The sequence below is a fragment of the Eretmochelys imbricata genome, chromosome 24 (assembly GCF_965152235.1).
Source record: "Eretmochelys imbricata isolate rEreImb1 chromosome 24, rEreImb1.hap1, whole genome shotgun sequence".
Classification (NCBI taxonomy): Eukaryota; Metazoa; Chordata; order Testudines; family Cheloniidae; genus Eretmochelys; species Eretmochelys imbricata.
In genome coordinates this window covers 10,914,607-10,938,069 of record NC_135595.1, presented here as the reverse complement: position 1 = coordinate 10,938,069, position 23,463 = coordinate 10,914,607, and the positions used below count along the sequence as shown (strand labels likewise).

General features: G+C 56.6%; 1 protein-coding gene across 2 annotated transcripts; it reads left to right on the top strand.

Annotated features, from left to right (window-relative positions):
- Nucleotides 1–8,587: 8,587 nt before the first annotated feature.
- LOC144279778 (palmitoyltransferase ZDHHC3-like) lies at nt 8,588–20,926 on the top strand. Of its 2 annotated transcripts, none has more exons than XM_077841427.1 (9): nt 8,588–8,787; nt 10,371–10,459; nt 12,567–12,640; nt 14,031–14,143; nt 15,003–15,064; nt 16,024–16,144; nt 16,627–16,699; nt 17,793–17,922; nt 18,261–20,926. In XM_077841427.1, the coding sequence occupies exons 1-9, from the start codon at nt 8,651–8,653 to the stop codon at nt 18,350–18,352; spliced, it is 891 nt and encodes a 296-aa protein (XP_077697553.1). In that variant the 5' UTR covers nt 8,588–8,650; the 3' UTR covers nt 18,353–20,926. The 2 variants fall into 2 exon arrangements, with proteins under 2 accessions (XP_077697553.1, XP_077697554.1); XM_077841428.1 differs by lacking the exon at nt 8,588–8,787 and adding an exon at nt 8,890–8,940.
- Nucleotides 20,927–23,463: the final 2,537 nt, after the last annotated feature.

Here is a 23,463-nt window from a genome sequence, read left to right as displayed (position 1 = left end):
ATGAAACAATCAGTCACGCTTGACCCTGTGCTTACTCACCATTTTGGGGCTCCCATGGGTTATGTGCACTTGCTTTGGGATGGGCAAATTATGCTATTTTCTAGACTGTGCTTGCCCTCCTTAAGTACAGGGGAATCATTGCTCTGTCTGGTGTGAACAATGCTGCCTCTGTTAAGTGTTGCATTTTGCTTTTACAGATGTAACCTTGAGATCTCAGCCATCTGTGTTATCACCGGCCGAGAGGCTGCAAAGGCTCAGGAAGAGGCCACGTAGAAGCAAAGAAGACATGCTGAATGAAGTAATGCAGCAGTCACTTAACGAGAATCTAAAAGTGCAGGAGTGGAGGGAGAGTGAAAGGAGGATCTGCCAGCAAAATGCGGATCGCTGGCACAAAAGCGCGGAGCTCCGGCAGCAAAGCACGGAGCGGCTGCTAAGCATCATGGAGCACCAAGCGGACCCGATCCAGGCGCTCATAGCCATGCAGGCGGAGCACTACCACGCCCGCCCCCTCCCTGCAGCCCTTGTCCCTAAACTCTTTCCCTTGTGCCCCCATGTCACCTCCAACCCCCTTTCCCCAACATCCAGGTTCTTATCGCCACCAGTGGCCTCCAACACCTGTAGTTTCACCACCCAGCCCTGAAAACTACGACTCTTACCTGCTGCACTCAACCCCCATCACCATGCAGTATAGCCATCCTGAAGTGCAGCACTCATTGCACAGCACTCCAGCCAGGAAGGCTGAGTATGATAACAGGACCTAAACAAATCTGTGATTGCACCATTCCCCACCCCACCCTCTTGCTCTTTCTGTTTCCCAAGCAGTTGTGTTTCTTTTCAATAAATGAATATTTTTTTCAATAAATGAATTTTTTGGCTTTGAAAACATTCCTTATTATTACATACAGTAAAAGATACTTAGCCCAGGAAAGAAACAGGCACTGCAAGTCAGCGTAGCAAACACAGATTCCTAACATTGGAACCACTGCACTTCGCTCCCTGTGCAGGGCACCAGACATTACTGGTGGCTTTCAGCCTCAAATTGCTCCCTCAAGGCATCCCTAATCCTTGCAGCCCTGCGCTGGGCCCCTCTAATAGCCCTGCTCTCTGGCTGTTCAAATTCAGCCTCCAGGTGTTGCACTTCCGAGGTCCATGCCTGAGTGAAGCTTTCACCCTTCCCTTCACAAATGTTATGGAGGATACAGCATGCAGATATAACGGCGGGGATGTTGTCATCAGCCAGGTCCAGCTTTCCATACAGAGAGCACCAGCAGCCCTTTAAACAGCAAAAACCACACTCCACAGTCATTCTGCACTGGCTTGGCCTGTTGTTGAACCGCTTCTTGCTGCTGTCAAGGCTCCCTGTGTAGGGTTTCATGAGTCACGGCATTAAAGGATAAGCGGAGTCTCCAAGGATCATAATGGGTATTTTGATTTCCCCTACGGTGATCTTCTGGTATGGGAAAAAAGTCCAGGCTTGCAGCTTTCTGAACAGGCCAGTGTTCCGAAAGATGCGTGCGTCATGCATCTTTCTGGGCCAGCCAGTGTTAATGTCTATGAAATGCCCACGGTGATCCACAAGCGCCTGGAGAACCATAGAGAAATACCCCTTCCGATTAATGTACACGGAGGCTAGGTGGGGCTGGTGCCAGAATTGGAATATGCGTCCCATCTATCGCCCCTCTTTAGTTAGGGAAACCCATTTGTGCAAAGCCAGCCACAATGTCATGCATGTTACCCAGAGTCACGGTTCTTCTAAGCAGGATGCAATTAATGGCCCTGAAAAACGTGCATCAACACGATTCCAACGGTCGACTTTCCCACTCCAAACTGGTTAGCGACCAATCAATAGCTGTCTGGAGTTGCCAGCTTCCAGATTGCAATAGTCACCCGCTTCTCCACTGGCAGGGCAGCTCTCAATCTCATGTCCTTGCGCCGCAGGGTGGGGGCGAGCTCCTCACACAGTCCCATGAAAGTGGCTTTTCTCATCCGAAAGTTCTACAGCCACTGCTCGTCATCCCAGACTTGCATGACGATGTGATCCCACCACTCAGTTCTTGTTTCCCGAGCCCAAAAACAGCGTTCCATGCTGGTGAGCATGTCCGTGAATGCCACAAGCAAACTCGTGTTGTTTGCGTTATTCGAGTCGATATCGTCGGAGTCCTCACTGTCAGTTTGGATCTTAAGCAGTAACTCAACTGCCAAACATGACATGCTGGTGAGACTCGTCAGCCTATTCCTCAGCAGTTTGGGCTCCATTCCCACAGACGGAAAGGGAAGGCAGAGCGTGCAGCACAAAAAACGTTGAAAGATGGCGCCAATTGTGCACGGAAGCACAGGGATTGCTGGGATGCGAAGTGATGCATCGCGGGGCATTGGGACACGACCCAGAATGCCCCGCACCCCCCACCCCCTTCCCACAAGCCACAGCGCCAGAATGGGAAGAGGTGCTCTGTGGGATAGCTGCCCATAATGCACCACTCCCAATGCCACTGCAAGTGCTGCAAATGTGGTCACGCCAGTGTGCCTGCAGCTGTCAGTGTGGACAGACTGCAGCGCTTTCCCCACTGCGCTCTCCAAAGGCTGGTTTAACTCACAGCGCTCTACACTTGCAAGTGTAGCCGTGCCCTGAATAAGCAAAAATCAAATGCACAACTACAAAATGGGGAATAACAGGCTAGGTGGTGGTACTGCTGGAAAGGGGTCTGGGTGTCATAGTGAATCACAAATGAAATAGGAGACAACAATGAAATGCAGCTGCAAAAAAGACTAATTCATTCTAGGATGTATTAACTGGAGTGTCATATGTAGGACATGGGATGTATTGTCCCCTCTCTACTCGGCACTAGTGAGGCCTCAGCTGGAGTAGTGTGTCCAGTTCTGGGTTCCATGCATTAGGAATGAGCTGGACAAACTGGAGAGCATCCCAAGGAGAGCAACAAAATTGGTAAAAGGTTTAGAAAATCTGACCTATGAAGAAAGCTTTAAAAAAACTGGGGCCAGGTCTATGCCACAAACTTTCATCAGTATAACTACATTGCTCAGGGGTGTGAAAAATCCACCCTGAGTGATATAGTTATACTGACCTAACCCGCTGTGTAGACAGCATCGCCTCTCGTGGAGGTGGATTGACTATGCCATTGGGAGAAGCTCTCCCATTAGCGTAGTAGCGTCTTCACTAAAGCACTACATACGTCGTATGTGTAGACAAGCCATAAGCATGGATAGTTTTGACATAAGACGTCTCAGTGGGAACATGATCACAGTCTTCAAATATGGTAAGGGCTGTTATCAATAGAGAGGATGGTGGGCAATTGTTCTCCATGTCCACTGAAGAAGACAAGACAAGAAGTAAAGGGCTTAGTCTGCTGCAAGGAAGATTTAAGTTAAATATTAGAAAAAAAACTTTCCACCTATAAAGGTATTTAAGTTCTGGAACAGGTTTCTGTGACGAAGTGGGGATTTTCCCTTGTTATGGTGTATGTGGGTCTTACTGTTGAGCCTATGTGAGTTTTACTGTTTTGCATGAATACTGTGTGTGCTTCAGTTTCTCTGTGTTCTGCATCAATATCTTGGTGTGGGAATAGGGGTGTGTGACTTTGGCTGAGACCTCAGGGGCAGGTGAGGCTGCTCCAGCAGTCTGCACCTCTGCTATGGCTGGTGCCCTTCCTAACCTGAGACCCAGAAGGGGGTTGCAACCAGGTGACTCTTTCCCCGGGAAGCGAGACAAAGTCAAGGAGGAGGAACAATGGGGGTGTCTGAGGTTGCGTTGATGGAAGCTGGCAATCTGCTTGGGGGACTGGAAGAGGGGGAGTCCAGGCCACCTGGCCCAGGACTCCCCAAGATGGAGTCCCTGATTTCTGTGATAGCAAGCTCTGTTCTACACTCTGTTCCTGTCAGCTAATAAACCCTTCTGTTCTACATGCTGGCTGAGAGTCACTGCTGACTGAGGAGTTGGGGTGCTTCCTCTTCCTCCTCTGGCTTCCCCAGGAGCCCTGCCTGGCAGGACTTGCTGTGGGAAGCACATGGTGTGGAAGGGAATGCTGAATGCTCCGAGGTCAGACCCCGGAAGGTCGAAGCTGTGTAAGCTTCTTGCCCTGGCAACAGTATGCTCAGAGAGAGGAGGCATGCCAAACCAGAATCCTGACTGGCTTTGTATGGAGTAGTTCCAGAGCACTGGCCTGGTGACTCCGTGACAGCTTCCAAAGGAGGCTGTGGTTTTCAAGAACACTGGAGGTTTTCAAGAACAGGTTGGAGAAACACCTGTTGGGGTGGTCTAGGTTTACTTGGTCCTGCCTCAGTGCTGGGGGCTGGATGAGATGACTTCTCAAGGTCTCTTCCAGCCCTGCATTTCTATGACTCTAGAACAGGTCCATGCCATGTAGTGTCCATGCCTGGCTTCTTCAGAGCTTCATAAGAATGTCAGCATACTCCTTCTTTTCAAAACATTTCTCAGAGTTGTCAGCAAAACCATCCCTCACAGCACTCATGGGCATGCTCTTGCATTGACCAACCTCTGATGTCACAGGGCTCTCTTCAGCAGATATATTTATAACCTTTCCTCCCTGGAGTTCTGATTGGCTCAGTGAGAAGGTGAGTAAATGGGGAGCAACCTGCTTTGTGGTTTGTCTACAATGAAACCAACCATCCTACGCAGCTTCAAAAACAAACACAGAGCCTGTCTAGTAACTGCTATACCCTGTTTCTGGGCCAGGTGATCAGTGCTGCACTCTGCATGTGTGCTGAAACACAATATCACAATGTTTTAAGTGAACCCCAAATATTTTTGTTGCACCTATCAGACTGTGTCCTCACACCTTTGTGGATATCGCAGTCATGGACTCATTAATATTACCATCAGAATGGAAGAAAGGTATAACAGACAATGCTGTGTTTGTAAGTTACATTTTCCTGGGAGCTCATAGTTGGTAAAAGAGCAAGGTTTATATCCTGTGTGGCTAGTGAGCAGGGAGAGGCTGAGATCAAAGAGGAATCTTTAAAGCACCAAAGGCATGGATCAATTGGTTAATTCTAATGGGAGAAGAGTGCCACCACTTTATACGCATTGTTTTTAGAGGAGATCAATGTGCCACTAGGCCAAAACCCGCTCTGTGCACAGCAGAATCTACCATGACACTATCAGGCCTTCATTCTGCTCAGGAAAGGTGTCCTGACCAGCACAGGGCAGAGAGAAGGCATGAGATCATCTTTAATTGTAATTTATTGAAATTGTGTCAGGCCAGAATGGATACCTGTGCAATATTACTAAGGCTTTTCTACCTAGGGGAACATTCAGGGAAGTTCAGAGGAGTGCCCCACTGCTTTGCTCTTTCTCTTTGGACTTAAAACATCAAATGGGGGACACACCTGGACTCTACAAGGCTTTAAAAGTGTTCAACACAGGTCAAAGGCCTGAAGATTAATTGTGTTCGGGAGGAAGGACTCCCACACTCTTCTATGGCTTCCTTGACTGCCACTGTCAAAACTAAGGCCACTTTTCTTAGAACAAAAGTATGCACACAAGGGTTTAAGGCATTATAGCTTATGTGCATTCATTTCATATCTTTAGTTCCACACTGTCTAGGCAAGCCCCTTCATAAGGGAAGGGAACAAGTGAAATTGAGGAGGGAAAAGTCTCTGTCAATTCCTTCTGTTGAAAATGTTTTAACTGGTTTTCCAGGACACCCACACAAACTGGGGGCTGCAGACATTCAAATGCAAATTTATCTGCTGGCAAAGGAGCAGTGTTACCAAACAGTCAGCGTGCGAGAGTTGTCAAGCTATGTATAATAATGGTTAATTTAACATCTGAGTCAGCAGTAAAGTCTGTGTCCTCAGTGCTAAGAAAATGTGTGTTTTTACCATGTTTTACCATGGGGTAAGTAATGCACATTACCCATCCCACTGCAAAAACAGAGCAAAGACAACGCTTTTCTCTCTCACCAATAGAAGTTGATCCAATAAAAGCTACTCACTGCCTTACCCACCTTCTCTCTCTAGTGAAGACAAGGCACTTTCGTTTCACCAAAAGGCAAACTAAGTGAGGTCAGCACTATGTCCCCAGTGACATTAGCACAGTGGGTGCCAACTTATGCCAAAATCGCAGGCCAATTCACTTATGTATTAGCATAGATCAAAATGATTGTTCTATGTTTAAGAGCGTATTTGGTATTTAAATGACATGAAAACTAACGGGATGTTACATGTAGTGTTTTCACTTACCTGTATCCTGTTATAATGTAGCAGCAAACATTTACATTGTGTATACCCCTGTAACTAAATAACCCATCAACCAAGAAAGAAGTCTTGTGGAATGCAAATGAAGAACTTTAGCAGGCAAGTGCTAACTTGTGCTCATTTGAAGGTAAGTGGTCACTGTGTGTGATAATCAGAGATCAAACTCTCCTCTCTCTCCACCAAAGAAAGAAAGAGCTCACATGGGTGGTGACCCTGTCAGCCTGTTTTCTGTGAGAAGAAGCTATAAGTGTGAATTCAGGGAAAGATCCTGCATTTCTGGACTGTTTGCACTCTTAAATGGCAAAATAACTGAACAAGAAGATGGAGATCCCCAGAGTTATTCTGGGTAGCCCTGAGAGACTTTTGGGAAACTGGCAAATTACTATATATCTGCTACCATTTGCAATTATAGACAGTGATGCACCTGTACATATATTTTACCTGTTTTAACCTCTCAATAACGCTCATTTTTTTCTTAGATAATAAACCTTTTGATAGTTTACTATAGAATTGGCTACGAGCATTGTCTTTGATGTAAGATCTAGAATGCAATTTGACCTGGGTGACTGGTCTCTTGGGATTGGGCCCACAACCTGGAATATTTGTGATTTTTGGTATAAGTGACCATTTATCAAAGTCCAGTTTGTCTTGGCCAGAAATGGCCAGATAGATGGGACAGGAGAGTCTAAGGTGACTGTCTGTGACTCCACATTAAGCCTGTTAGATATGAACTCCTGGATCACTGTGTTACTGGCTTGGTGAAATCTATTTATAGAACATACACCCACTAGTTTGGGGTGTCTGCCCTGCTTTTGACAGTCTGCCCCAAAGTAGGCCCATGTACATGAGCCACTCCAGACAGAGTGACATCCCCCCGCCCAATCAATGCAAAGGAGTAACGGGATAATTTATCTGAAAAAATCCTTGATTTTGGCAGCACAGAACAGTAAACTTGTAAGAATGAAGACTATCACTGAAAGGTATCATAACAAAATATGTAGCATACATAAAAGGCTATGAAATTAAAATACGCAGTTAGAAATATAAACAACTCAGTAGAAAAATCAACATTTATGTGTGCAACAAGTAATAAAGCATAAAGGAATGTTATAGGAATGTACAGTTGTTTTAGGTATGTGGATTCTTTGGGTGAGGTAACAGCAAAAGTACAAAGCTCAGAAACAAAAAGGAAAAATTTAAAAATCCCAAATTTATTTATTTTAATTTCATGACTTTTGGGTGTCTAACTCATGATTTTTGAATCGTTGTGGGTGTCAATCCATCTTGGGGTCATATACTTGCATTTAGTAAAAACTACAGTAGAATGTCGCCTTTGAGAAGGATTTCATACAAGATAGTACAGTGCCCTGAAGGCCAGATTTTTAAAAAGCATCTAAGTGCTTTCAAAGTTTAAAAATCAGGCCTGCGGTGAATACTTGGAAACCAAGTTCTACACAGGGGTGGAGACATATGAAAAAGAACTAGGGTGTTGGCCAGTTGACAAAGGCAATCCTCATTGCCGGATCGAAGGACACTGAAGTTTTGACACCAAACCAGAAAAATCGCTCTACTAGCAACTATTAATATTTCTAATGACAATTTGCTATTCAAGATATCAATTAAACAGTTATGACATCCAGCTGCAGCCTGGTAACGAAGGTCAATGCCCTGCTCAGAGCCATAAAAACGCTCTCTGCAGTAAATAATTTCAAGGAGTGACTCTCCATCCGCAGCGCATCACTGCGGCCCAGGCCTGGCACCAGCGAAGGCCGAGCAGTGACCGGCTGCAGGCTGGGTGCAGGCACCGGCACCCAGGGGCCATTTGAAGTGCGGGCCACGCTCATTTCGGGGTAAAGTGGTTCCCTGCATCCAGTCTGCGGGGGCAGCTCAGCGCCGGGCCCCAGGGCACCAGCCAGAGGGAGGAGCCGCCAGGTCTGGGCACTGCGACGCCCGGGGGGGCCGCGCCGCACAGCCCAGGGAGGCGGGGGCCGCGCTGCACCGTCCTGCCCCTCCCCCTCTTTTTGCACCCACTGCAGGCGGCTCCCCCCGCCTGGGGTAACTGTCACCCCATCTGCCCCCCCCAGTCGCCTTGCCACCGTCGCAGCGCATCGCCCCCCCCGGTCTGACCCCCGTGCCCTCAGCCCCTCCCCTCCAGCCCCTCTCGGAGCCTCCCCCCGTACTCTCGGGCGGGGCCCCCCACCCCCGGCGGGGATCCAATTCCCACGTCTCCATGGAAACGGTACACAGGCAGCCCCCCCATTCCGCGTCCCTGCCCTCCGCCATGACATCAGTGAAGGCGTTGGCTCCGATTGGGCGAGAGGAGGGGGGGCGGCGCCTGGCCGTGCCCCGCCCCCAGCCGGCGGAGCCGCGGCTGCTGCTGCCCGGGTGCTGTGTCCGGGCCCCGGCGGCGGCGGCCATGGGGGTAGCGGGGCCGGGCCGCTGCGGGCGGGACCCGTGCGGAGCGCTCTGCCTGCTGCTCACCTACTTGAGCGTGGCCTACGCCGACTACGTCATCCTGACCCACATCCTGCTGCAGCCGGGCTTCCGGGGCAGGTAGCGGGGCCCGGGCCGGGGCGGAGTCCGGTGCGGGGGCGGAGTCTGGAGAGGGGCGGGGCCAGGTAGTTGGGGGCGGGGTCAGAGGGGGGCGGGGCAGGATGGCTTTGCGGTGCCCCTCTGGGATGTACCCTCCTTCCTATGGCTCTGAGGGTGAGTCAGTCCCCTGCAGCTCTGCTCTGGGGTGCTGGGTCCCTGGGATGCCCCCCTGCCAGGGGTCACTAGGCCCCCGACACCTGGCTGCACTGCTCCCAGGCAGGGCGAGGGACAGAGGCGCTGCCAGAGCCACTCCCAGTTCCGCGAGCTGGTGTCTAATGGACGAGGTGCGTTCCTGGGTCACAGACGGGGACTGAGGCTCAGAGAGATGGAAGCGACTCCCCGAAGGTCACATGGGACGTCTGGCAGAGCCGGGGATTGAACCCAGCTTCCCTGAGCACCTGCCCCAGCCCCTGTCCCTGGATCAGCATCATTCTGAGTTTGGTTTGTCTGGCTAGTGCTGTCCCTGCCATGTGTGTTCTCCCTCCGTTGCCCCTGCAGGGGCCAGAACCACTACAGGCCAGGAGCCACAGCCTGGAACTGCCAGCTCCCTTCCTTCCCTCTTCAGACCCCCGGGGCTGACCCCGGCTCCCCCCAAACTAGGTCGGCAACATGCAGCTGTCACTTCTGTGCCACTGGAGGGTGCAGAAGCTTCCCCACCCCTGACTCAGCTGCATCTCAGGTGTCACTGGCCGTCCAGGGACCAGCAGTCAGGCTGAGCAGGGTTTAGACATGTCGCAGAAGAGCTTGCAGCCACCTTTGACTTTCCAGCAGCAGGGCCTGGGGTCTGAGCTCTAGTGCAGACCGGGGGTGTCTCCCACCCAGGCCATGTGGGCTAAATGAGCAGTGAGGGATTCACCAAACAACAGGGGAGGAATCTCTAGCTGCTCAGAACATGGTTCCCTTTCTAGTGTCTGTTCCCTCTGCCTGGTAACTTGGCCTGGGGCATGTGGTGCCGATTACAGCTCTAGGACTGGGCTTAGTGCACACGTAATGTGATCCCCAGCTGCTGTCGGAGTATCCAGTGTGACCCAGCTGGAAGAGTTCCCTAGCTGGTGGAATGGACAGGTCTGGGAGGTGCCAGCTGACCCGTTTCTGCTGAGCTGTCTCCAGTCCTCAGGGAGCTGTGAGGAGGCTTTGCCTGTGCCAGCCCCCACCCTCAGTGATTGCACAGGCTGATAAATCTGCCATTTCGGTTCCTCCATGTCTGCCAGTCCCCCCTCGCCCCTGGGGTTTACACCCTTCCCTAGACTCTTCTCATACTTCTACCCCCTTCACTGCCGTTCCCCAGACTGCTCTGCACGTAGCTCTTCAGCCCTGCCCTCGTGCGCAGGGTTAGGAGCACTTTCTGGATAATCTCGATTCGTTTCCATGTATATTTAGCATTTTTAACTTACTGCCACGGCAGCCAGAATAAAGGCCTCGCACACTGGCGTTGTGTGACCGCAGACGCCGATGTTCGTAACGGAGTCTAAAATAGCCCTGGGGAGCCTGTTCCTGGGCTCGGTGTCTGACAGGTTTGGTTCTCCTTGTTCCCTTTACGCCAGCCTCTGGTGTCCGTTCCATGCTGTGATGTTTAACCTCATTGTCCTTCTGTTGCTGGCCTGTCACACACGAGCTGTCTTTGCTGATCCAGGTAAGCACCCATCATCGGCTGTTCCTCTGCCCACACTGGGGAGGCATCGGTGGCCTAGTGGCTCAGGCAGAGAGCTTGGAAGTGAGAACTGAGGTCCTTCCCTGGTCCTGTCGCTGCCCTGCTGCACGGTCCCTGCCCCACGCTGCGCCTCTCTCTTGAGAGGGTGGGAATGGAAATGGAAATGATACTGCCCCTGTTTGTAGAGGTGTCTGGGCTCTCTGGCTGAAACGCTCGATGAGAAGGTCCTGCTCCTTCCTGCAGGGCCGTCTCTGTCTTCTCTCACTAGACCCGCAGGTGTCCTTTGAGTCTAGCCTGGCTGGGCTGGCTTAGCAGCGGCAGAGAGGCATGATGATGACAGGCGGCTCCCGCCCCCCACCTGCATGCCTATGTCAGTAGTGGGTAGGGGATGGTGCAGTTGGGATTATGTTCACTTACCTGTGTGGACCCCAAAAGTCACTCTGGGGATGTCAGAGGGCTGCTTGATTCACTCTCTCTCTGAGCCCCTTGTAGGATCCAGATGGTAAGTAGCAGGTGGAAAGAACCCTAGGTCCAGCAGAGGAGGGGACTAGGGGCCAGGACTCCTGGGTTCTGTCCCTGGCCATAGGAGGGAAGTAGGGTGTCATGGATGTACAGGGGGTTCGATGCCCTAGTCTTTACATTGCCTCTCATGGGAGCGTTCCTGTTATTTGCTAGGCCCTGGGTTTAGCTTTATTCAAGGATGAGTCATGTGGCCCTTGACTCCAAGCCTGGGCCTCTGGGCTACAGCCCCCCTGTTTCTTACAGTGGCTTCCCAGTGAGTCCAGATGAGTTCAGACTCCTGTTAGTGCCTTTAGCCCTTCACGGGTGATGCAACCAGCAGGTGCCTTCAGTGACGCAGGGCAGCGTTGTCATAGCAAGCGGCAGGTATTCATCACCTGGAGTACAGGATTGAAGTGTGCAGGTTTGAGTGGGAAAGCCAAGCTTCAGTCGAAGTCCATCTTAGCAGTCGTCTTCCCTTTTCCTGGAGCCTCCGGGTTTCCATCTCTGTGTCTGGGTCGCACTCTGGCCTTGTGTGTCTGTCCCTGTGCATGAGCCTAGTCTCCTGGCACCTGCTGTGTCTGTCCCCATTGCAGCCCCGCTGTGCTCACAGGTTCCACTGCCTCAGATCCCGGGTGGTAACTGTTACTGTCCGGTCCCCGAGGCACCTGTTTTCTCTCCAAGGCCTTCCCCGTGCATGTGGGCACATCCACACCAGCCTCTCTTATTCCTCTGTCCTGGGGGAGAAATTAACCCCTTCAGCCCCAGTGGGGAGCAATACAAAATGAGTGGGGAAACTGAGTCATGCTGCTTGTTCATAAACATACTACAAACATTCCCCTGTTTTGCACCTCTGCTTTAGTTTTTGGAGTGGGAGCCTGGTAGACTCCAGGTTTCTGCCCTCTGTGTGGGCTGAATGCTGGAGATTTGCTGCTTTTGCAGTGACCCCAGGCTATTTTGTCACAGGTAGAATCATGTGAACTTGTCAGTGCCATCTGGTAGCGAGTGGCATCTTGCACGGCTTTGGGGTGGTCAGGGGTAGCATGGTGGTGTGTCCCTGGCACGCGATTCTGGAGCTAAGACTCCCTGACTTAGCCCCCTCTGTGACAGGGAACCCTAGAGCCATGGGTCTGACATGGGGTCGGACGTGGGACTATCTCCCGTGGCGAGGTGACGTGTAGCCATCCCTGGGAGGGGGAACTGGAATTCACCCACCTGCTGCTTGGCGTCCTGGTCCCTTCAGAGGCTCTGGAAATGAGGAGTGAACAGAGCGTCTTAGAGACCCTACGCGCCTCGCCTGGCATCAGCCAGCTCTGGGCACGTGCAGTAAGGGAAGAGCTGCGGCCACTGGGCACTTTCCCTCTCAGATCGCTACGTACAACTCAATGCTTATGACAAGGCTGCTCCCCCTTGTTCCCATCTCTCCAGCTTCCCCACAGCCTCCCCAGCCCAGGCAATCACTGAGCTGGCTCCAGGGCAACCTGGGGACCTGAGAGCCATGCATGCAGGGTGTCGCGTGGTGCCGTGGCCCATCTGTGCCCTGCTTGCCGCTGGAGCCCCCTCACTGTCTCCTGTTCTGGTTCCTTCCCAGGCATGGTCCCGCTGCCCGATACCGCTATTGACTTCTCTGACCTGCGCGGCAACACGCCTCACAAGAACGAGCGGGTGAGTGGTGCACGGAGCTCAGTGCACTAGTGCAGGAGGGGGCAGGGCTAGCCACTGCCAGGGATAGTGAACCCAGCAGCTTAGGGAGCCTCAGGATTAGGTGCATGGATCAGCGTAGTAGCATTGGGATGGGATTAAAGTGTGACGGCTGCTGGGCCTCACACAGCTGGGAGTAACTCACTGTCCAGCTGGTGCGAGGGGCTCCAGGAGAGACGCCTTCTGGGACAGGCTGCGCGGCTGGGTCGGTTAGGGAGTTATGAGCGGAGGGTTGCTCTGGAGATGGGTGCAAGGGGAGACGGCCCGTTGGCATGTGCTGCAGCAGCATTTCTGCTCTCCGATGACCCCGTCTCTCCCTGTGGCTGGAGACAGTCTGAGCCTCGGGTAGCAGGAGACTCGCCCTACGTGATCAGCTGCCCCTAAGCACCTCGGCAGCTGGTCACGCCCCCCACGCAAGGCGAAGATGCTGAGCTGGCAGGAGTGCACATGGCCAGGTTACAGCCTAGGAATGGCAGAATCCTGGCATGACTGCACAGCCCCCCCATCCCCGTGTGCTGGGCTGGCAGCCAAGCCCCCCACCCCATGCAATGGCTGAGCCACAAGGGTTGCTCCCTGCTGGGTCAGCCAGCGCAGGAGTCAGTCTCAAACCTTCCAGCAGACCCCGTGTTCCCTTTGCAGTGGTGCCAGCTCTGGCTGGCTGTGGAGAACCCCCCAGGGTTGATGCAGCTGTTCTGGGAAGTGGAGCTTTGTGTCTTGTCAGGGGAGATGGCAGGGGAGCTCACAGGTGAGCAAATGCCAGGGCTGGGCATGCAGCGATCCCAGTGACTCTGCCAACAGCACTTGCTGTGCATGGGCCCAAAACTCCGCAGTGGAGACACTTGCCCGGGGAGGGCTCCGGGATGCTGGTGACAGGCCTGATGGTCAGTTCCCTGCCAAGCTGGGACTGGTCCCTAAGTCCCTGCCCCAGGGCTTTAGTTTGTCCAGCTCTGAGCATCTCAGGGGCTTCTCCCGTGTTCCTCTCCAGCCTGCACAGCCCTTTTACCTTGCTCAAAGGTGCCTCCTAGTGGCAAAAACCCAGAGTATTTCCAGCCTGTATGGACCTGCGTGGGGAGGGAGCCAGACTCCCGTCTTCTGCTTTTATTTGCAAAATCCAAGGGCTTATCGAAGTGCTGGGGCTGTCTAGGCTCCCTCCCCTCCCCAGCTCCACCTGTCACTGCCTGCCCCATGGCTCCTGCTGCTCCAGTGCTGGACTCCCCAGACTGCTGTGATGCCCATCGCTGCTGGCCCGCCTGTCCTCCCGGCCCCTGGCATTACCTCTGCCAGTGCCTGCTCCGGCGGGTCTCCAGGATCCCAGGGAGGGCTGCAGCTAAGAGTTCTCTTCTCTGCTCCCCAGAGCAATGAGGACTGGACGGTGTGTAACCGCTGTGAGACGTACCGCCCGCCACGGGCGCACCACTGCCGCATCTGCCACCGCTGCGTCCGCCGCATGGATCACCACTGCCCCTGGTAAGGTGCCTGCAGCTTGCACTGGGGGCCTGGTAACAGCGCTGACCCATGCGAGCTGCAGGGAGGAGAGGGGGGCACGTGCAGAGACCCTGGCTCCCCCTGTGGGCCCTGCCATGGCTGTTGGGCCTGTTGCTGCAGAGCAAACCTGCTGTGGCCGCGGTCTGTGCGGTGCAGCCCCCTTCACTCCCTTCTCCCACCACCTGCAGCTTCACCTTCTGCTTCCCTGCCCCCCAGGTGAGGTGTCCCCTGTGCTGGGGGCGATGCTCCGAGGTGGGGGCGTGCATAGGCCCTCGCAGGTGGAAGCAGAGCTCTGGGATCTCTCCAGGGATATGCTGTTCTGGAGGGGCCTGCGAATCCCAGTTCTGTCCCCAGGGCAGTGGCACCTGCCAGAGTCCTCTCTGGCCACATCAGCTGAGCTGGGCAGGGCTGGGCGCCACCTTGAGGCTGCTGGCAGTGGCACTGGGGACGTGAGGGGGGAGGCAATGCCTCAGGGTAGCACTAGGGGGAGCTGTGTTACTGCTGGAGGAGTGCTCGGGCTTGTTCCAAATCCTTGGGTGCCCTTTGGGAGAAAGGTGTTAACCCCAGGGTCCCGGGCCTGCTTCAGCTCAGTGGGTGTCCCTGAACTTCCCGGGGGGTGTGGGATTCTCCATTGCCTGCCCTGTTGCTGTGAGCTGCCCTCCCCCAAGAAAGGGCTGTTTGTCCCTGGCAGGTGGAACCGACCCTCCACAGGGGCTTTGCTTTGCTGTCCTTGGGTGCAGGTGCCGGGGAGGGTCAGGGACGGGGCACCTGGTGCCTGACGCCAGCCATTGCAGGCGATGCCACTCTGCTGACCCTGACCAGACATGTGCTCTCTCTGTAGGATCAACAACTGCGTTGGCGAGTTAAACCAGAAATACTTCATCCAGTTCCTCTTCTACACTGGTATGTGGCTGCCCAGCCGGGGGGAGCCGGCTGTAGGGAGCTCTGATGTGGGCCTGGGGATGCAGCACCAGCATAGAGCTGTGCCCTCCCCCGCCGTGGGTCCCTGGCTGCTGCCATCCTGCCAGCCCCCTGCTGTTCTTCTGTCCCTCACTAGAAGGAACTCTGGTCCCACAGCCCTGCACCGTAGGAAGCTGGCCAGCTGGAGTGAGCGTCTCCCTGGCGCCTCCTACAGCCCTTCTGCAGCAACGGCCAAGGGCAGGCTGGGCGGGAGGACCCAGGAAGCCCAGCTTGTAGCTGGGTGTGGGGGGACGCTCTGGCTGGCGTGAGCTGGCAGTGCTACATGCCCCAGCTCCCTGCGTAGCCCCTGTTCCATCCCCTGCCTGCCAGCCCCTGCCCCCCTCTGCTTTGCTCCCTGCATGACCCCTAACCCCTACCCCCTTCTGCTCTGCTCTCTGTGGGACACCCTATAGCCACCGCCTGCCCGCTCTCTGCTCTGCTCTGCTCCCTGTATGACCCCCCAGCCACTGCCACGCTCTGCTCTGCTCCCTGTGTGACCCCACACCAGCCCCTTAGCCACCGCCTGCCCTCCCTCGGCTCCACTCCCTGCTCCCCCTTGACGTCTCCATGTGTAGAAGCTGAAAGGACCCTGGGGACAGGGGGGCTTGGCTGTCCCACCCGGGGTGAGCGTTGGGATGGGGTGGTCAGGAGTGAAGCAGTTAATGGTGAGCGGCTGGGCCCTGGGCAGCCCTCGCAGGGCAGGTGGGGTGAGATCAAAGGGCATTAACTGGGGCTGTGACTCCGGAACTCGGCTCTGCCGCAGCCGGCACCTGCCCTTTCCCCGAGGCTGCCTCCTGGCCAGGTTGTCTGGCCTTAGCCTGGGTGGGGGATTCTGAGCCTGGCCCAAGCCCAGGGCCAGGGTGCTTGTCTCTGGCCTGCGCTGACCTGTGGCTCTGTCTCAGGGCTGGCTAGTCTCTATGCGATGGGGCTGGTGTTAACCATGTGGCTGTGGCCGGTAGACAGGAGCTTCCCTGGGAAGATGGAAGGTGTGGCTGGAGGCTTCTCTAACAACCACGTCCAGATGTAAGTGTGCAGGGGTCACAGCCTGATTCCCCCCGTCCCTGGCTGTTGGGTGCAGGCAGATCCCAGCAAGGGGAGGAGAGGTCCTAGAGGCAGGACACCTGGGTTCCATTTCAGCCCTGCTCCCTATGGGTGACACTGAGTTCCTGCCCCATAGAGCTGTGGGGGAGGGAGTGGCCCTGAGTCCCCTCATGAGGTGCTAGAGGAGCCGGGTGTTGTACCAAGCCCATAGCCAGCTGGAGGTTCAGGCTGTCACTGCTGTGTGCCAGGGCCCTCTGGGACTCTGCAGCCACAGGGCTTCTCTGTCTTCTGCCCCCAGAGCCTCTTCCCCGATGTGGCGGTCAACTCTCCAGCGGCTGTCATCAGTACAGGGCCTATGACATGTGGGTGGGTGGTTCTGGGCCAGAATCCTCAGTAGTAAGACCTGAGCCTGCCCTTGGGGATGCCTGAGCAGGCTGGGCCCTGACTGCTCCCTTCCCCCCTAGGGCTCACTGCATTGTCCTGCTGGTGGAGTCCATCCTCTTCGGGGTCTTCGTTACCGTCATCTTCTATGACCAGGTTAGTCTTCAAGGAGCACCACACCAGGTGGCTTCATGCCTCATCCCCCACAGCACCCCCTGCTGGGAGAGTCTAGCACTGGGGTAGCTGGGAGCTCCCCCCACAGTCAGTGCCCATACCCTATACCCTACAGCGCCCCCTGCTGGGAGATTCTAGGCCTGGAGTAGCTGGGAGCTCCTCACAGCCAGCGCCCCTATACAGCGTCCTCTGCTGGGAGAGGCCAGGGCTGGAGTAGCCAGGAGCTCCCTCCACAACCAGCGCCCTGCCCTATTCCCCACAGCGCCCCCTGTTGAGAGAGGACCGAATGGCTAGGCAGCAGTTCTGCGGAAAAGGACCTAGGGGTGACAGTGGACGAGAAGCTGGATATGAGTCAGCAGTGTGCCCTTGTTGCCAAGAAGGCCAATGGCATTTTGGGATGTATACGTAGGGGCATAGCGAGCAGATCGAGGGACGTGATCGTCCCCCTCTATTCGACATTGGTGAGGCCTCATCTGGAGTACTGTGTCCAGTTTTGGGCCCCACACTACAAGAAGGATGTGGATAAATTGGAGAGAGTCCAGCGAAGGGCAACAAAAATGATTAGGGGTCTAGAACACATGACTTATGAGGAGAGGCTGAGGGAGCTGGGATTGTTTAGCCTGCAGAAGAGAAGAATGAGGGGGGATTTGATAGCTGCTTTCAACTACCTGAAAGGGGGTTCCAAAGAGGATGGCTATAGACTGTTCTCAATGGTAGCAGATGACAGAACGAGGAGTAATGGTCTCAAGTTGCAGTGGGGGAGGTTTAGATTGGATATTAGGAAAAACTTTTTCACTAAGAGGGTGGTGAAACACTGGAATGCGTTGCCTAGGGAGATGGTGGAATCTCCTTCCTTGGAAGTTTTTAAGGTCAGGCTTGACAAAGCCCTGGCTGGGATGATTTAACTGGGAATTGGTCCTGCTTCGAGCAGGGGGTTGGACTAGATGACCTTCAGGGGTCCCTTCCAACCCTGATATTCTATGATTCTATGATTCTAGGAGTGTAGCTGTAAATCCACACACCTCTCTCCCTGGGAGGGCTGGACAGTGCGTCAGGCTCCCCTCTTGTTTCTCAGGTGGTCTCTATCATCATGGATGAGACTCCGATCGAGCAGCTGCGGAACCGGCTGCTGAAGGAGGCACGCCGGGAGGTGGCTCACACCCGGAAGCCGAAGATCGCGCTGCTGCGGGAGGTGTTTGGACGGGGTACGTGACCGGGCCAGGTGGAGGGTGGGCTGGGGTTCCTCGGGGGGGGGGGGCAGTTACTGAGGCTGCCCTGAGGGCTTGTACTTCCTGGGGAATTTAGACTGGTGTGAGCCAAGGTGTGACCATAACCTAGATCCCAGGCTGATCCCCTACCAGGACATTTGTACCCAAACGAGTGCCCCCCAAGGGTGACACCAGGGTAACTATACCTGAATAGCCTGTGTGGGCTAGGGCAGGTCCCGGGGCTGAGCCTGTCTGGGCCAGGCCGTGCTGTGATGCCTCTGGGCTCCCTGCCCACACTGATCTCCTCTCCCCTCCCCTCCTCTCTCCTCTTCCAGGCTTTGTGATCTGCTGGTTTTTCCCGTGTAACTGCAGCCCCCCATCAGGCGGGGCCCCTGCCTACAGCTACCTGCCCAACTACGACGTGTGACCTCCATAGCACCTCTGCAGATGCTTCCTCTCCTGCCTCGGGGAGGGGACTTATACTGCTGGTGGCTTTGCAGAACTTGCCACCAAACGGCTCATTTAGGCCTGCCCTGCTGCTCCCCAGTGGCAGCCTGGGGCCAGGGTGCGGCTGCAGCGCCCGGCTCTGCTGGGTCTGCCGTGTCCAGCACTACGACTCCTCCTGGGACATGGTGCCCCTGCGAAGCTGAGATTGTGAGCAGTGGAGGGGCACTCTCCAGCCCTCTGCGCCATACTCCCTGAAGCGCCTGGCTGCCCAGCCAGTCCCAGCGCCTGGGGCAGGGAGAGCGGTCGCTTAGGCAAGGTGGGCCCCATGCATGACCCTTCTCCTGGATCAGTGTTAGCGCCGGGGAGCTGCCCCCCAAGGTTGCAGTCTGAAACCCCCCCCTCGCCACAACTACATCTGGATCCTAGCCCCCTCCCTGTGTCCGCCTCCCTGGAGCTGGGCACCCTGCCCCCGGCTGCCAGCAACTCACTGCCCGAGGATGGAGCCGGTTGTTCTGTGCTCCTGGCCAGGGAGGGATGGCACCCCTTGTACATAGCCATATGTGGCATTACCAGCGCACTCGGCTCTGGGCACCTGGGGGTGTGTGTGTGTGTGTGTGTGTGTGTCTCTGTCAGTTTGCGGTAGCTGAACTCGCTCATGCCCAGGGAAATCGGAGCTCCTGTTCTTGGCCCTGGCAGCAGCCTCTGCTGATTCGGAGCCCCTCCACGCTGTCCCCAGGGGGATGGACCGCTCCATATCGTGGGGGTGGGGGATAGGCACTGGCACCCCTCTCTGGTGGTCCCCTCCATCCCAGCAGGCAGTGTTACTATTTATTAGGTGTATTACGGTAGTGCCTAGGAGCCCCAATCCTGGACAGGACCCCTAGTGCCAGGGGCTGTACAAACACAGAACAGAAAGATGGTCTCTGCCCCAAGGAGCTCACAGTCTGAAACAGGAGATGGTGCAGACAGATGGGGGAGGCAGCAGCTAGAGCACTGGACTGCGGGATCTGCAGTAGGTCACTTCCCTTTGGTGCCTCAGTTTCCTCATCTGTAAAATGGGCATAATGATAGCACCTCCCATTGTAAAGCATGTGGAGATCTGCTGATGAGAATTGCTAGACAAGAGCAAGGTGGTGTGATAAGGACTGAGGCAGGGCAGCGGGACGGGCAATGCTCTCTGCATGCGAGCAGTATAACCCAAGTGTTTTCTGCAGGCATCACCCCAAAGGGGGTATGAAGGAGGATTAAGAGGGCGTGGTGCAGATGTGTATAGGGAGCTGCACCAAGGGGCTTGCTTGAAAATGGAGCAAGTGGGCTCTGGAGCTGGCAGCACGGGCTGAGAGGCGGGAGTGACTCCACATCTCCATAGCGTATGGGAGATGCCAGGTGGGTGGGGACAGGCTGGGAAGGGAAGAAGAGCTGTTTCTGTCTGCAGTGCTGGAGAAGGGGGTGCCAGGAAAGGGTGCTTAGTGCAGTGACGTGACTCCTCGAGGGAGCTGGCATTGCCGTTCCCCACAGGATGTTTGTGCTGCAGTGGCTGGGCCTGGTCTCCTCCCCTGAGGCTGCCAAGGGCAAGCGAGAGAAAGGTTCTTGGCTGCGGGATGCCATGGACCAAGTGGGGAGCCAGCCACATGCCCAGAGGAGCTATGCTGTGCGACACGGCCCTGAGCCGCCTCCCCCTTCCCCGGCCAACAGAGTGGTTCCTGGCTGACTGTGCCTAGTGCCAGGGGTGTTGGAGTCTCTGCTGGCCGGGGCTGATGTCTGAGCCCAGGAGCTGGCTGCATGCTGCCCTGTATGTCTGGCCCGGTGTCCTGTATGCAAGGCCCCAGCATGGCTACTGTATCCCAAGGGCCTGGCCTGGCCTCCCCTCTTCCTGGGGGGTCTCTTTGACACTGTTGTGTGGCATACAGGGTGCCAGGGAGCAGAGGCCCTGCTGCCCTGGCAATTGCTGGGGGCTGTTGCTGCCGCCCCTCAGTGGCGGCTCTGCCCATGGCCCTGCGGGCGATGAGGCTTTTCCAGGGGGTGTCCGTCTGCCCTGCTGCCTCGGTCTCCACTCCAGACTCCCCAGTGGCACAGGCTGGGCTCAGGGCAGGGAGTTTGGGCCCTGCTGGGGGAAGGAAGGTCCCTGGCAAGATGTGGGCAGGCCAGCCTGGCACTCAGGTGAGGGCAGGGCCTGTGGTGAAGCTTTGCCCAGCTCCCAGCTATACCCCCAGGCTGGCCTGGCTTTCCCCAGAGCCCACCTCCTGGTGGGGCGCTGGTGACTCTCCTCAGGCCCTGAGCGCCGGGAGCTGCGGGCTGGGTGCACTTGGGCACCGTTGCCGGGTGCTTAGCGTGCGGCGACCTGCGCTGGCATAACCGGCCCAGCCCGTACTCCCAACAGGGCTGGAGTGGGGAGCCAGGGCCCTACAGTGGGGGTGGTTGGTAGCATAGCCTCTCTCCTGGCTGACCCACCAGCTCCCTCAGCATGTTAGCGGGACACTGCCGGGTTCTGACAGCCCTTTGGCCTGACTCCTGCAAGCTGTGAATAAACACTGCCTGGGAACTGCTCAAGATGGCTGAGACTCTGTCTGCCTTGTGTAGCGACTGGGGACGGGTTGCCTGTGTGCTGCGTGCTGTATGTCCCTGAACTCAGCCCCACCCCCCTGTACCTTGCCCTGCCTGGGCTGTCCTTGTGCTCAGTGCTGTACGTCCCTGAACCTGGCCCCTTCATTCCCTCTGCTAGGTGCATTGATCACTCCGATATGCCAGCTGCAGTGCTCAGCCCTTGGGAGCCCTCAGGCCCCAACCAGAGAACCCCGTGCCAGGCGCTGGCTGTGCGTGATACCATGTACAGGGGCGGGAGGATGGCAGCACATCTCCCTGTGTGCCTGGGATTCTGCCCCAGCAGCCTGTGCTCCTCGGGGCTGTGCTTTGAGCACCCTGGCCCTGTGTGTGCCCAGCTTTTGGGGGGAGGGGCTGTAATCCATGCCTCCAGGTCCCCAGCCTTCCTGCTCACACCTGGCAAAGGGTCCAGCTGGGGACCTGGCCTCTGCCTGTATTGTCGGGCCAGGGCTGGGCTGGGAACTGCCCCCTCACCCAGCACATCTCCGAGGGGTGCAGGGACCTCCCCAGGGACACCTAGCGCAGGTGGCTGAGCGGGCAGCAGAAGCCTGGGGTCACCTGGGGGCAGGTGAGCTGTGCCCCAGCTGGGATCCCAGAGCTGTGTCCTGCCAGGGGGAGAGCAGGCTGTTTGCTGCTGTCCATGTGAGTGTGTCCCAAATGGGCCCGTGCCCCTATTGCAGCATTGCCCCCCTCTGCTGACCCCCACAGGGAACTGTGACTCCCCCCGCCCTGCATATGTGGTGGTGGTGGGCTCCCTCTAAATCCAGTGGGGCGCAGAGGAGATACACCCTGCCCCCCACTGCAGCTGAGCTGCCTTTAGTGCTGGTAAAGAGGAGGGCAGAGGGGTGCGGTGCTGGGTGAGCTCCCTGCATGCCCAGCAGTTCCCGTGTCAGCCCCAGCTCGGTGCAGTGGGAGGTGCAAATAGCAGGAGCCAGCGCCACGTGTGCCCAGCAATGCAGGAAACTGCCCACGACTGCTTCCCCCTCCCCGGGGAGGGCAGTGCCAAGCCTCAGCAGGAGGAACCACTCCTGTTCTGCCTGCTGCCCCCAGGTTCCCTCCAGTGCCTGGTGCTGGCCATGAATGTGAGAACTGCCCTGTGGGCCCAATCCTGCTGGGCCAGCCCCCTGAGCTTCAGTGTGTGCCCCTTGGCACTGGGCAGGGGGCACTAGACAAGCCCTCCTCTCCTGCAGCTTTCCCCTGAGCACGCACAGGCTGAGCATAAGGAGGAGGAGGGGGGCACAGAGCAGCTGTGGAGAGGTCCTGGTGGGACTTAGCCCTCTGGCTCAGGATCAGTCCTGGGAGCCAGGAACCCAGTCCCGGGCTAGTAGGTCTCGCCTGTCCCCAGGGCTCTTGCTTGGCCTGCAGCCCTGGGCCGGGCCGTACACACACGAGCTGCTCTTTGCAGAGGCCTGGCATGGCAGGTCCTAGCAGTGTGCTGGCTCCCTTAACCATGAGGCCCTGGCACAGCAGCTTTGGGTTCGGGCTGCATGGTACTGGTGTGGGTGTTTGTAGGGGCACAGCCTGGCTGCCCCCTGGCTGCACAGTGGAACATCAGCCCTGCCAGGGCCTGGTGCAGGGGGAGCCTGGGACCAGGCCGCTCAGGGTGGCTGCTGCCTGGTGGGGCAGGATGTGAGTGCCCAAGGAGCTGGCCACCTGGGCAAGGCCAGTTCAGCCTGGGTCGTGCCCAGGGGAGCCAGGACAGCTGTGCTGCGGAGAAGGGGGATTCAATTTGCAGCTGCCCTCGGGCCTGTCAGGGATGGGGGTGGGGAGCAGTAACGGGAGCCGTGTGGGCCTGGGAGCTGGCGCAGAGCAACCCCTCGGGTGCGGAGGAGGGGCTGGCGTCGCTCCCACTGTCATCGAGCGGATTCCCACTGGCGTGCAAGCATGTCTGGCCAGGAGAGTCGTGGCAGGGAAGCTCCACCAGCTTCCGCCCCGCATCGCCACGCAGCCCCTCTGGGCCGGACTCCCGGCAGCAGCCAGAGCCCCTGTCCCCATCTCACGCCCTCCCTTCCCCCAGCTGCAGCGCGGCAGGGCTGGGCCGAAGCAGGGACCTCTCGGCGCGGTCAGTCCAGCCCCGGGAACAGCTGTGGGAGGGAGACGCTGGGAAGAGTGAGGCGCTGCACCGGTCCCGGAGCTGGGCGGGAGCAGGAGGATTGACCCACTGGGCAGGGCAGGAGCCACCAGCTATAGCACCAGGGGCACAAGCAGGCACTGCCAGGGCAGCAACATGCAGCCGGCCCTGTGCATTATGGGGCCTGGGCCCCGCTCCTGGAGCAGTGATGGGGTGAGGGGCTCAAGCCCGTAGTGCAGCTCCCAGGGAGGGTGGCTGAGTGAGGACACAGCTGGAGGGGCCGGTTGGTCAGCCCCAGCAGGGCCCAGACCCCCTGCGCAGGGCGTTTGCTGAGCTGGCTCTGTGAGCCGAGCTGCGTGCTGGAGCCCTGGGGGGAACGACCTGCCGAGCCCCGCTCCGCTCCCGGACACTGGAGCCCT

What these genes read in the sequence shown, in the direction of transcription:
- LOC144279778 (XM_077841427.1), top strand. Translation starts at nt 8,651, where the DNA reads ATGGGGGTAGCGGGGCCGGGCCGCTGCGGGCGGGACCCGTGCGGAGCG. An exon ending in CCAGTTCCTCTTCTACACTG is followed by an intron (nt 15,065 to 16,023) that starts GTATGTGGCTGC and finishes GCTCTGTCTCAG; the next exon opens with GGCTGGCTAGTCTCTATGCG. An exon ending in GCGGGAGGTGTTTGGACGGG is followed by an intron (nt 17,923 to 18,260) that starts GTACGTGACCGG and finishes CTCCTCTTCCAG; the next exon opens with GCTTTGTGATCTGCTGGTTT.